The 12,843-nt window shown below is 37.0% G+C and overlaps 1 protein-coding gene across 1 annotated transcript; it reads left to right on the top strand.

Moving 5' to 3' along the window:
* Positions 1-8,472, top strand: LOC138016729 (charged multivesicular body protein 5-like). Its single transcript, XM_068863949.1, has 8 exons — positions 1-144; positions 276-380; positions 1,015-1,061; positions 2,809-2,902; positions 6,670-6,741; positions 7,157-7,268; positions 7,907-8,028; positions 8,167-8,472. The coding sequence occupies exons 1-8, from the start codon at positions 76-78 to the stop codon at positions 8,215-8,217; spliced, it is 672 nt and encodes a 223-aa protein (XP_068720050.1). The 5' UTR covers positions 1-75; the 3' UTR covers positions 8,218-8,472.
* Positions 8,473-12,843: the final 4,371 nt, after the last annotated feature.

Raw genomic sequence — 12,843 nt, 5'->3', positions numbered from 1 at the left:
TCTAGATCACGTGCTCGAAGGCCGAGCTCTTTCGACAGTAAGTCAGCCATCAATTTGCAACGAATAGCTTTCAATATGAATAGGTTATTTGGACGAGGAAAACCTAAGGAACCGCCACCGAACCTTACGGATGCCATCTCAAACGTAAGAAATATTGTTGTTGCATTTAGATTGGATTTTAAAGCAGCACTACCAACGTTGACAATATCCGAATCTCTCTGAGTATCAAATCGAGTTTGTTTATGTATCTTTTAGAGTTTCTTTTTGATTTCCAGGTTGACAGTAGAGGTGAATCGATAGAGAAAAAAATAGGAAAACTTGATGCCGACCTCATGAAATATAAGGATCAAATGAAGAAAATGAGAGATGGACCTTCAAAGGTGACGATAAGTCTTACTGTTTGTTACATACTTAAGCTTAAATTGAACTTCTTTCTGTAATCTCCTTTTAGTATCCTCAGTCCTTGCTGTCGTGAACTTTTTCATATTTATCGGATGATAATTTGACCCATGTCCTTTAAGAATTGTGAGTTGTTCTCATGTGCTTCGCAATATATGTAATGTCTTTCTTTCGTATACAGTGAGAATCTGCAGTTTGGACAATTTTCCCCATCCCATAATGCAATACGTTTTGGGGATTCATCAGATAAAGACCATAAAAACAATACAAGTTAATTACTCCTGGGACTGTATCATGCCTCAGTGAACTGGATATCCATTGTTTTACTGCAAATAAACCCTCAAAATGAACTGTACGCTGTATCATGAGATTACGAAAATAGCAAATTATTCATCAATAAAATAATGATTTTCTCAGTTTCTGAGCCAGACAAAAGCAGTCCTTTTATGTTTAATTATACAACAAATGGTACCATTCACCCAATCTATTCATCCAATCTAATCTTTTTTCAAAGTTATTCTTTGAAAAATGGACTCAAGCTTATTTATTCCAAATTTCACTCAAAGTTATGTTATTACCTCTACTAATACTAGTAACACTGTAACTGTTTTGCAGAATATGATCAAGCAGAGAGCTCTTAGAGTGCTCAAACAGAAACGACAGTAAGTTCTTTTTTTTCCAGTAATAGGCAGCTCCTGCAAGTGCACACAGAACAAGCCAGTTTTGCATTCTCATCATTCAACTTGTGCAGTTGTGTAAGGCAAATTGTGGGGGGTGGGGGGTTACAATGTAACTTTCTCAAGACTTTAATTGTAATGTTAGTTCAGAATAATGGGGCTGTGCAATAATGCGCTCACAGCCTACGTGTAATCATGTATCATTACGGTCATTTATAGCTTGAAATTTTGTTTGGCTATTCGACAAGTTTTCTCTAGCAGTACACTGTACATCTTATATCTGTCTTGAACAGCCATCAGCTGTGGCATGTGGTTCAGGAGATTTTTGTTTACAATTGTATTTACATTCCTCAGCACATATTTGGCTAAAATCAGAAAACCATTGTTAGCATTAAACCAAAAGGGTTGTTGATCTTTTCTCTTGTAATTCCATTACAACTTAATGCTTTATTCTTGTTTGTAAACGGCTTGTCCATTGTAGTTGTTGTCATTGTTATTGTAATTGTTCACTGAATTGGATGTAAATATCCACCTCTTTCACCGACACTGAGGTGAATAATAATGTTAATCATCAATTTGGCTTGTGTGGTATACGCAAAAAAATATATACAGTACCGCTTAGAAATATGTTAACTGCGCATGCGCAGTTTACACACACTTATATTTATAGGCACATGTGTATATTCATTCACATATGATTTCGTATAATTATATGTACGTGCGCATCTGAGTTTCCTTTGTAATGCCGTACCATAAACTTCCTTTGTGTTTCATTGCTGTGTAAAACAAAGAACTTTTGGATCTGAAAAAAGCCACGAGCCAATAACAGAAAATTTACATACTGCAAAAGTGATGATGTTACAAACAGGCAAGTCGCTTTACATCGCAAATTTATTGGATAACAAGCAGAAGTAAATCAATGTTTATGAATCAAAAGGGAAAGGAAAATGTTTTTTAAGTTTGGCATTTAAATGTGTGTATCATTTAGCGAAAAGCCAAGCGAATATTCACAAATACACTTCCCAAAATGTTTATTAACTTTTAAGTGCGATGGAAAACAATTGCGTCGGCCTGTAATCAACCACATCAATCAATAACTTTACTTTGCTTCGAATTTCAAATAACAATGATGCTAATATCTCCTAAGAAATGATGGAAACAACACAGTGTTAGATTGTGAAAACTGCTCTGTTTAACTTATTTGATGTAACCTTCAAAGTGTACACTCTGGGAATCGCACGTGATATGTTCGTATACATGTGATCTTCATTTATATGATGACATGTTTTTGGTAACCACAGTCAACAACAGCGAAACAATAAGCTAGCTAATGAGGCAGACACGTATATCGGTATACGCAATTATACACATACATTTATATATGCGGACTGTTATAGGCACATACATATGTACTTGTATAAATATACGCGTTTTTTGGTTAACATATTTCTGAGCGGTACTGTAACAATAATCGTTGTTATTGTTATTGTTTTTGTATGTACCACACACCCTGAGTAACAAACAGACCAAGACTACAGGGAAACAATATTCTATTTTAATTTTCTAGTATTCCAGAAACATTTAGAGTCAGAGAACCAGTAAGTCTCTGTACATTTTCCAAAGTGTACACCTGGAGCTGTGGGCATTAGTTTTGGTCTTCAGCTTTGTTGGGTTTGACCCTAGACGGGTCTGTGTTCAAATAACACTGTTTAAATAATAAATTTACTTGTAGGTATGAAAATCAACTAGAAAATCTGAGGCAGCAGTCATTTAACATGGAGCAAGCAAATTATGCAACACAAACGCTAAAAGATACCAAAACGACAGTAAGTGTAGATTTTATTATTTGAAGGACCATTATAATATTATGCATAACCATTTTACGTCATTGATTTTTGTTAGCTATTATAATATCACCTTGCAACCAAATTTCAATCGCAAAAGGTTCATACATGCATTATTGTTGTTACAAGATACACGTATATTCCAGAAACAGAGCCTGAGTCGCCATAGTATGCTTTCGGTTCAACCTTGCTGAGCTGCATCGTTGCTGTACTTGCGACGACGATTATTATTATTATCATTATTATTATTACCATATTTATCTGACTGTGTGTATAAGTTGATCCTGTGTATAAGTCGACCCCCATTAATATTTTTTCATGGCAAAAAAAGCAATTTCTTAATTTCTTTGTTAAATGTTCATAAGATACTAATCTTTTATTCTTTGATTCTGGAACTGTGGATACACAAAAAAATCAGGGCCTCAAGTGCTAAATAGTTTTGTGCTTCAGCAGTTGTTGTATATGCGGACATTTTGTCCTTGGGTTTCGAAAAAGTCCTCAGAAAATCGAACATGCAAACCTCTAACTAACCTGTTTCGCTGTTCAAGGATAAAGGGCTTTAGATGGTAAGCATAACATCACAGAAGCTGGAGTCAGTCTTTGAAAATGCAATGCGAAGTGTGCATGGTTTAATTGGTCCTTGATTTTATCTCACATGACAAAGAAAGCAATAAACTCATAAACCAAACACTACGAACATTGCAAAAGCATTTAAATTAGCCAGGTTTGTATACAGAATAAAAAACAATCATTACCAACCAGCATTTTCAGGCAATGCGAGTGACGATGCTTGCACGCAAACATGAGGTATTGTGCCAGGTTACTAAGCAGTTTAACAATCGTGTTTATTTGAAGAAACAGAAATGCCTTTTTGAGCTTTCCACCTTTGGCAACCGAAAATTTCCAGTGTCTATTTCACATTTGTGCCAGTGAGTATCTTCAACAAAAGTCTTTTGTTGCCAGATGAAAAGCCAACCTTTTCCACTGCGTTTTGTACCAGTCAAAGTGAAGCTTCAACATTCCCCCCCCCCCCCTCCCTGCCCGGGCAACCCCCCGGGCATTTGAATTCTTGGAAATATTATTTTTTGTTCAAATGCCCCCCTCCCCAGGCTAAAAAGCTGTTCAAATGCCTCAGCATAGGTCCATTTCAGGTGATCAAATGCCCCCACCTCCGGGAAAATTATCAGATTTTTATAAACTGATTGCATTGGTTTTATGGAGTTTCATTTAACGACACTTAAATACATTCCAGTATTCATAAATACACCTGGTTGGGAGGTGGGGATGCTGAAGCTTCAATTTGACTGGCACATTAATGCAAGACAACAAGACGACATAATCATTTTTTTTTAATAAATTATTTAGCTGGAACTTGGCTCTAAATCTTTGACCCGTGTATAAGTCGAGGGCGATTTTTGGAGCTTCTTTTAAGGCCATAAGAGGTTAACTTATACACAGGTAAATATGGTATTATTATTATTATTATTATTATTATTATTATTGTTGTTTTTTTTGTTGTTGTTGTTATTATTATTATTATTATGGTTGTTGTTGTTGTTATTATTATTATTATTATTATCATCATCAGTGTTTGACACTTACTTTTTTACTAATTTGAATTGCCCTTTGGACAACCAGTTTTGCTTTTTTGGTTGCCTATGGTTTGTAAAAATGTCAATTTTGTGTACAATGTGTGTAAAATGGATTTGACACACGAAAATGCGACTCCTCCTCTGTGACCATGATGTTCTAGTAGCCTTGATAGTTTTGCTTTGACAAAGCAGTATCACAGCGTATTTGTCCGTGTGAAAACTGGGTTGCGTTGTAACAAACATTCCTTTTGCGTGGAGAAAGATGGCTGCTGCTAACAAAAAAGTCATGTTCCTTCCAATCTCTTTTGTGGTTTGTACCAATATCTTTTTCAACAGATAAATAAATGACAGCAAAGAGATGTACATGTAACATGTTTGCGGTGACTACTATTACCAGTCACTTTCTTCGTTGCGAATCAAATCGTTTCGCAAAATGTTAGTCGAACAAAAATTCTGATTGCCCAATCGGGCAAGTCTAAGAGTTGTTTTACTTCAGCCCACGGATATATTTCACTTGCCTGGGGCAATCGGGCAAGCGTTAGTGTCAAACACTGTAAATTTATTAAATATTATTGTCGTTGTTATTATTATTATTATTTTTTTTTTTATTTTTTGATTATTATTCTTATTGTTATTATTAGTACTATTATTCACAAATTAAGCCAAAAGGGTAACAGCATGTAAAGACAGAAAGGGGTTTCTCTTCATTACTGTATGTTGCATTCATTGATTTACTTGTAGTTTTATTCACATTACTTTTTATCACAGTGACTTACATGTACATTGCACTTCTGAAATCATCAAGGATATGGCATTTGGATTCAGACAAGACCAAAGCTAGTCTACCTTTCTATCTTTATTAAGACAACTGACTCCCTTTCAACGCTAATCAATTTTGAAACCTGGGGTCAATTTAATAAAAAAAGTTGCACTTGTAGTGTACAAGTTGAACCCTTGTTTTTGCATGTGCACACAAAAATGAGTTCAGTAAACATTGTTACAAGACAAGTTGTTGTTACAAGACTCTGACTGGTAATTACTGTAAAGGTGTAGCGCTACACCTGTAGAATTTGGTATGTATACAGTTCAATAAAAGTTTAACAGGCGTCTGACTTTTATCTTTACAAACATCCAACTTGTAAATTACAAGTGCAAACTACAATTCATAAGTTGTAAGCTTAACGTATGACTTGTAGGAAGCATGTTTCGAAATTTTGATATGTTCACATCAAGTAAAGAAGAACTGGAAGAACTATTCAGCCACGAAGTTATTCAGACGGTTGTTTGGCATTGAAAATCCACATGAATTTCGGGAGAAATGTTGTCTCAGTTAAAGCATTCAAGTATTTATTTGCAGCAGTGGGCTAACAGCTTGAACAAATAAACCTCATGCACTTGGAACTTACACATGTAGTCTACAAGAGTATTCAAGTTAATTGTTACTGCAATGTAAAGCAACAGATGTACTTTACACTTGTATCATAGCTGCAAGTGTAATTCAGGAGTAGAAAAATCTTTTATTTAATTCATGAATTTACATGAGCAAGTTGGACTGTACAAGAGTAATTTATGTGAGTAAAAACTGCATGTGTAACTTTTTATTGAATTGACCCCCGGCCACAAAACTTGTAGTCTTCCATATAAATTCAAGTTTGAAGAATAGTGTGAATTTATTTAAACAAACCGAAAGGATGAAAGACCTAAAGCTACAACTGCTGCCTAATGGTTCCCTGATAGCTTGGGTGCCTTAGTCTTATCTAAACTTTGGTCTGAGACAAACAAATAGACTTTCTAAGAGTAGGGTAAATGCAGTGGAAAGTTCACTGCCTTCTGTCACTTTTCCCTGGTTCAGCTCCTGAATGTGGGTTGAGTTTGTCAGTTCCCAGACACTACTCTTGTCCAAGAGGTTTTCATTGGGTACTGTGGTTACCCCTTCCCCTCCCCACAAAAAGCAAACAAACTGGTTGTAATAATGTTGATTTGGTTTTTAGTCTCTCCAATTAAAAAGCACTTACACTCAGCTGTATACACAGTTATAAGCTTGAGAGTTACGGTAAATTAATTTGACATGTACATTCTCACTTTGTTAGCAGTCACACAGAATGTGCACATTTTACACTGGGAAGAAAAAAAACATGTTTACACTTGTTGTTTTAGGTTGATGCTATGAAGATAGGACTGAAAGAAATGAAAAAGGAATACAAGAAAGTCAACCTTGATGAAATTGAGGTACAGTAATTTGAACAAACTTGGTGCCTTTGGAACCACACCGGGCCCCAGTTTTATTTAAAGTGTGGATAGTGTTGTCCACTGGATAAATCACTGTTTTCTGGATATTTCAATGATGTTTGTTTTTCTAGTGTTTATCCACTGGATAGTGATTTATCGGGTGCGTTATCCACCTTTCGAACAAACAAGGCCAGAATTGTAAATTAAACTGGACCTTAAGTGTAAGTGTAGTTCCTTGAGTGCCCCCAAATGTCCAAATTCTTATTGTCAACTGCATTTTACCAAACAGAGTGGCTTTTCATTTCTTCAGTGTACTTTTGTTTTATGGTTGTATGTGAAAAAAGTTACAATTGTTTTTATCTATGTTTCTTTTTTTTTTGGCAAATAAATAAATGAAAATGAAATGTAAATGCAGGACCTTCAAGATGACATGTCGGATATGCTCGATATTGCAAATGAAGTTCAAGACACTCTGGGAAGGACATACGGCATGCCAGACGACATAGATGAGGCTGACTTGGATGCAGGTCGGTGTTGTAACAACGACCATGAAGTGTACATTGTACATGTCATCTCCAAAAAACTTTTCATCTAATATGTTAATTCTCAAGACGCACTTGTCCAAAACTGATTCCTTTGTTTGGGAAACTTTTTCTTTTACGATTGTGATTTCTTTGAAGTTGATATTGCTTCATTGCACTGCTTTACAGTTTTTGATTAGTCACAGTTATAATAATAAATTATTATGACACCACTCACATCTGACTATACAAACCACTCGCCTCCATTCTGCTTCATTCAATGTCTTTGTAAATGTGGTACATCTACAGTATGTATTAACTGTTTGCACACAGTCGCACATCTAACTCAAAGGTCCTTAGGAGGTATTATCATTTCAGTGTAGTTAAAAGTTATTATTAATTTTGTATTTTTGCATATGTTGTTTTTGCTTTTCTCTTGTACCCATAAACTTAACCGTTTTGTATGACATCTAGCTAGCCATTTTTTATTCCTGGAGAAATTTTAATCTGTTGTCATGTAAATCTTTTCTTTAGTTTCACCAAGAGAATTTGGGGATGGGTCACAATTTAAGTGAAATGTTGAAAATACTACTTCAGGTGTTAATACAAAATAATGTTGTTTGAATGCATATATTTTTCATCAGAACTAGAAGCGTTGGGGGATGACCTTGCCCTTGATGAGGACACATCTTACTTAGATGAAGTTCCTGCTCCAGCAGATACAATACCTGGGGAAAGTGACAATACAGGAGGAACGAGAACACAGGTATAAAAATATATATATTCATTGTTTCAGCTTTATTGAATCAGAAGCAGTGATTTTCATCCGCAATTTGCTGTGAACAATGCTCAGATAGCAGCTTGTGATAATTATTCGTTTCTTTTTCTTTTCTTTTACTTTCAGGATGGGGTTCAAGTTGATGAATTTGGCCTTCCAGTAATGGCAAGAAATTAGACGTTGCTCTAAAATATTGTAAATTATCCCTGGCAAACGATTTCCCTTTCGTGTGCTTTAACATTGCTGTTAACATTTTATAGTCTTATTGTGTAATAATCAGTTGCAAATTGGTTGATAACAAAGTTCTGCACAAACAAGAGAAATACAAATAATACAGTGCGAGCATCATCACTCCCCATCATCTGTTATAAGGAAACAATTAACGATGGAGTAAGAATTATAGTGCCCTTATTGTTTGGAAGACAGAACAGATATGGACTATAGATTTATTTTTGCGGAGAAGGGAAAACTGGAACATTCGGAAGAAAACCTTTCGGAGTAAAGAAGAGGACCAACAAACTCGTCCGATGTTTTACGCATAGCTTGTTGCTGAGACATGTTTACAAGGAGAACTCTTTCACGTGTGTGCCAACGACAGCTCGCAGAAATCTAACTTGCTGTAAAACCATTTTGCTGGACAGTATTTTCTCTTACTTCTTGGGCGTTTCCCAGGCAGAGGGCACTGGTATAAACAACATTAATTTTTTAAACCAGAAAACAAATGTCGATCAAGATGCATATACTGTTTTGTCAAAATTGAGAATGACATTGTTTCTGTCAAATGAAACGTTACCCAGATAGTAAGAGGTAGCTGACTTAAGTGTATTAGGCCTCTGATAAGGGTGTAAGAGACAATTTAGACGTAATTGTTCATCAGTACAGGTCGTGAACATTCTAGTGAGATCAACCGTTTCAACCGCAACCGGTTTAAGTTAAAGCAGTTGAGGTTTCCCCCATCCCACAATGCAATAAGTTTTTGGGGTTCTTTACATAAAAATCAACACTCTTGGGATTTGTATCATGCTCAAGTGACCTACATTGTAGATATCCATTGTTTTCATGCAAAGAAGCCCCAAAATGAACGGGCCTCAAATGTGGCAGAGTACATGTATACAGCAGTTCCACCTCGCTCTTATTTTTTGTTTAAACAAATTTCTAGTTTCAGAAGAAACTGTGGTTTCTGCGTCGGTGGCAGAGTGAAACAGGAAAATGTGGTTTTATCAAACGCGTTGAAAAAGGTCGAAAGCTCTCCGCAATTATCCCGAAACTAAACATAGGTAACTTTCTAGTTAGGAGCGCAATTAAGTCTGACAACCAACTGGGAACTTTCAAATGTACACGCACACGATGCAAAACTTGTCCTTTTATTTCTAAGATGGTTAAGATCTGAGGACCGAATCGATCCGTGAAAAGCACTGACCACTTTACATGTATCTCCGCAAATGTCATCTGTTGCATAACCTGCACGCTATGTAAGAAAACCTACATAGGCGAAACAGGGAGAAGATTGGCGGACACAGATGCAACAAAGTCAGTTGCGCCCTATTTTAATCTCCCTAATCACTCCCACCACAGCATGACAAGTTGCGGCTTATCCTTACTCCACGGGAACACAGGAAGCCGTAAGAATCTGGAACAAAAATTCATCTTTCAACTAGGTATACTCTATCCTCACGGAATCAATGAACGCCTCTCATCCCATTAATTTAGCACAAATTCATGTTACCATATTTCCACCAATGGCAAGCTCTTCCCACATAAAAACCAACAACATCCACAATTCCTCTATTCGCTCTGACGAAGGGCTAACGCTCGAAACGTCAGGTTTCCAAATCGTTCACGTTGGTAATTCGACCTTTATCAACACGTTTGATCAAACCGAATTTTCCTGGAAAATTAAATAGTTTATTAGGAGAGTACAGTCAGCCATCTGATGTGCTACACGTCGACAATTCCACATAGTGAACTTAATACAAGGAGACTTACAATATACATGTAGCGAGCTGAGTCTTAGGCAACAGACAATGCAAACATAATTTACCACGCCAGATACAAAAAACCACTACAATAATCTGTAAGTGCTTTGTTTCAAACACGGTTTTTCGCTTTTGGGAAGAGACTAAATGTTCATGATACAAAACAGAACTGATCAACTTTAATAATTGAACTGAACTACACAGCACTGCACATTTAGTTAAATTCTGAGAATGGTTGTCTGATAAAATACATGTAGGCGTTGAGATTTTATTAAGCTGAATAACTTCTTTAGACCTTTAGCTTATGTGTAAGTGTGGAAATGTCTTCCATATAAAGAAAATTGTTCAGGTATGAAAACAGCTTTATCATAGAAAGAAATGGTATCTAAAGTTGTAATCTTCGATAATCTGCAAAAGGGACAGACTTTCATAGAACCCTGCTCATTTTTATTTAGATGTTATCAAATTTAACAAAAGCGTCCCTTAGTTACATAAGCCCTGTAATAAGTCTTAACAAAAGTCCAGCATTTTATCCTAAGATTTTCACAAATTCCATGATGTCATTGCTTTCTTAAGTCGTTGTTAGAATACTTTGGCTGTTTTAACTCTCATTAGAGATTTAGGTGTAATTGCACATTGTGTGTCATACCAACCCCAAATAGAAGTTTTTAAACTCTTTAAAAAAAAAAAGAAAACAGCACGTTGATAAACTGTCATTCCTTGCGAACATTTGAATTCGAATTTGTTTCGTGATTTTGGAAAGTGTAAAAGAAGTGTTTTCTTTTTTTGTCTTATCCTTCGGTAAAAAAGAAGAAAAACAGGCCGTTTCGTAAGCGGTTCGCACATAGTTTTGCATTGTCAACAAAATTCAATGCACTTGGTTTTTAATGCGTTTGTTTGACTCTTTCGCAAACGTTTGTCAGTTAAAACATGTTTTATCAGGTGAGAGAAATGTTTGAGCTTCACTGTTTTTTCGTTGGTCTGGGCAAAGACGAGAGGAAAAAACGAGCAACTTGAAAGCTACGAAGTACCAGAGCTTAACGAAGCGCTTAACGAAGTGCTGAGCTGAGGAAGGAAAATGGTAAAGACTACGAACCAGACTCGCTGAAGGTAATTCAGGCAGCTTTAGATCGCCATTTAAGAAGCAAAACTTATCCCAAGTCTATCGTGAGAGATACAGAGTTCCTATCGTCAAGAAAAGGCAAGGAAGCTACGCGATCGATAATTTTGCCCTTTATGTGATAAACAAGTAATCGCAAGTGCCCTCGGGCAATTAAGGTGGCTCAAAGCAGCTTCAACACTTGAAAGAAACGTTCTTATTAGATTCGATTCGCGAGACAAAAATGGCTCGTGTAGCCGCGGCTTAATGTCCCCTTGCTCAAACCACGCAGCACTAAGTAAGGGTGCGTTCGATTGACCGTATTCTGGAATAAGAATACATGGAATATAAGTTAAAAATCATTTATTTTTACGGAGATTCATATTAAAATTGGGTAAAATTTAAGAATCCGATCCCACCAACGCGTCGGCCAACACGTCGGCCAATGCGTCGGTTGACTGTCGGCCGACTGACGGTCGACTGTCGGTCGACTGTCGGCCGACGCGTTGGGCGCTGTTTAAACTTATAACGGTTTACGCTGTTTAAACTTACAACGTATAAGGTGCGTCGGTGGCATGTCGGTGACTCATTTGGGTCACGGGTTTATCAGGTCGCGGGTTGCAGGTCATTCTTAAAAAGCTAATCTTAGGCCTAAGCAAAAGTTTTTAGGCCTAAGTTTAGCTTTTATGAATGTTTAGGATACTTTCTGTATTGGTGAAACAATGACCTGCAACCTGCGACCAAGACCCGCCGCAATATGGCGGTAAGTCGGGAGAAGACCCTGGGAACGAGGTTGTTTTTGCAAAACTATTTTTATTGTCAGCGGTTTTCCCTTTGTTGTCCAGGAGAGGATCTCGCAACAATCTCGTACCCAGAGTCCTCGGGCTTTTTGGCCAGCGGGTGAGCGCCCGGAGAGACTCTGGGATAATCGACTCCATTTTCCCAGAAAACGTGGGTTCCGGTCCTATTACGTATGCTTGAGTTTAACCGGAAACAGAAAGGAGAAAACCGTAAACAGTAGAAATGGCGGATTGAAAGTGTTCGAGAAACAAGAAGTTTAGCCTTACACACAAAGAAAATGGAGAAATGATCATTGGCTTGCTGTAACAGCAAGTGAAGATGAAACCTCTGATGCTATAGGTAAGTGCATTTTTGGTGTTTCAGAATACATTCCATCGTTCAAAATGCCATCGTGCAAAGCAACACGATCGACAAATTTTTATGGAAACGACACAAATGTCCTCTTCTACTACGATTTGATGTTTCCGTAATTCTGAATGGCTCGGACAAGACCTTATTACACGGATTTCTCCTCAAAGAGACTGATATAATGTTTTCCCACGGTACTTTTGCAACAGCAACAGTAATCACTTTTTAGCAGCGTGGGAAAATTCCCGTACGGTATAAGACATAATTCAAACCTTTTTATTTTTGTGATTTATATATTTCTGAGGTAGAAAAAAACAAACAGCACTGAAACAAGTTTTAGATTTTGAATCTCCCTCCAAATTCTGGGGCTTCCGAATTACTTACCGACTTCCTGTCGGACTGCCATTGTTACGCAGGCGGCCAATCAAAAAATATAATTCAAGTCGATTATCCCAGAGTCTGACCCAGAGTCCCCAGAGTCTCTCTTGAGTCTCTCCGGGCGCTCACCCGCTGGCCAAAAAGCCCGAGGACTCTGGGTACGAGATTGATCTCGCAATGCTCTCGCAATCTTTCGCAAAA

Source organism: Montipora capricornis, chromosome 1 (assembly GCF_036669925.1).
Source record: "Montipora capricornis isolate CH-2021 chromosome 1, ASM3666992v2, whole genome shotgun sequence".
Lineage (NCBI taxonomy): Eukaryota > Metazoa > Cnidaria > Anthozoa > Scleractinia > Acroporidae > Montipora > Montipora capricornis.
The sequence above is the reverse complement of the archived record's forward strand: the minus strand, read 5'-3'. Positions and strand labels throughout refer to the sequence as shown.

What these genes read in the sequence shown, in the direction of transcription:
- LOC138016729 (XM_068863949.1), top strand. Translation starts at nt 76, where the DNA reads ATGAATAGGTTATTTGGACGAGGAAAACCTAAGGAACCGCCACCGAAC. An exon ending in TGAGAGATGGACCTTCAAAG is followed by an intron (nt 381 to 1,014) that starts GTGACGATAAGT and finishes ACTGTTTTGCAG; the next exon opens with AATATGATCAAGCAGAGAGC. An exon ending in TCAACCTTGATGAAATTGAG is followed by an intron (nt 6,742 to 7,156) that starts GTACAGTAATTT and finishes ATGTAAATGCAG; the next exon opens with GACCTTCAAGATGACATGTC.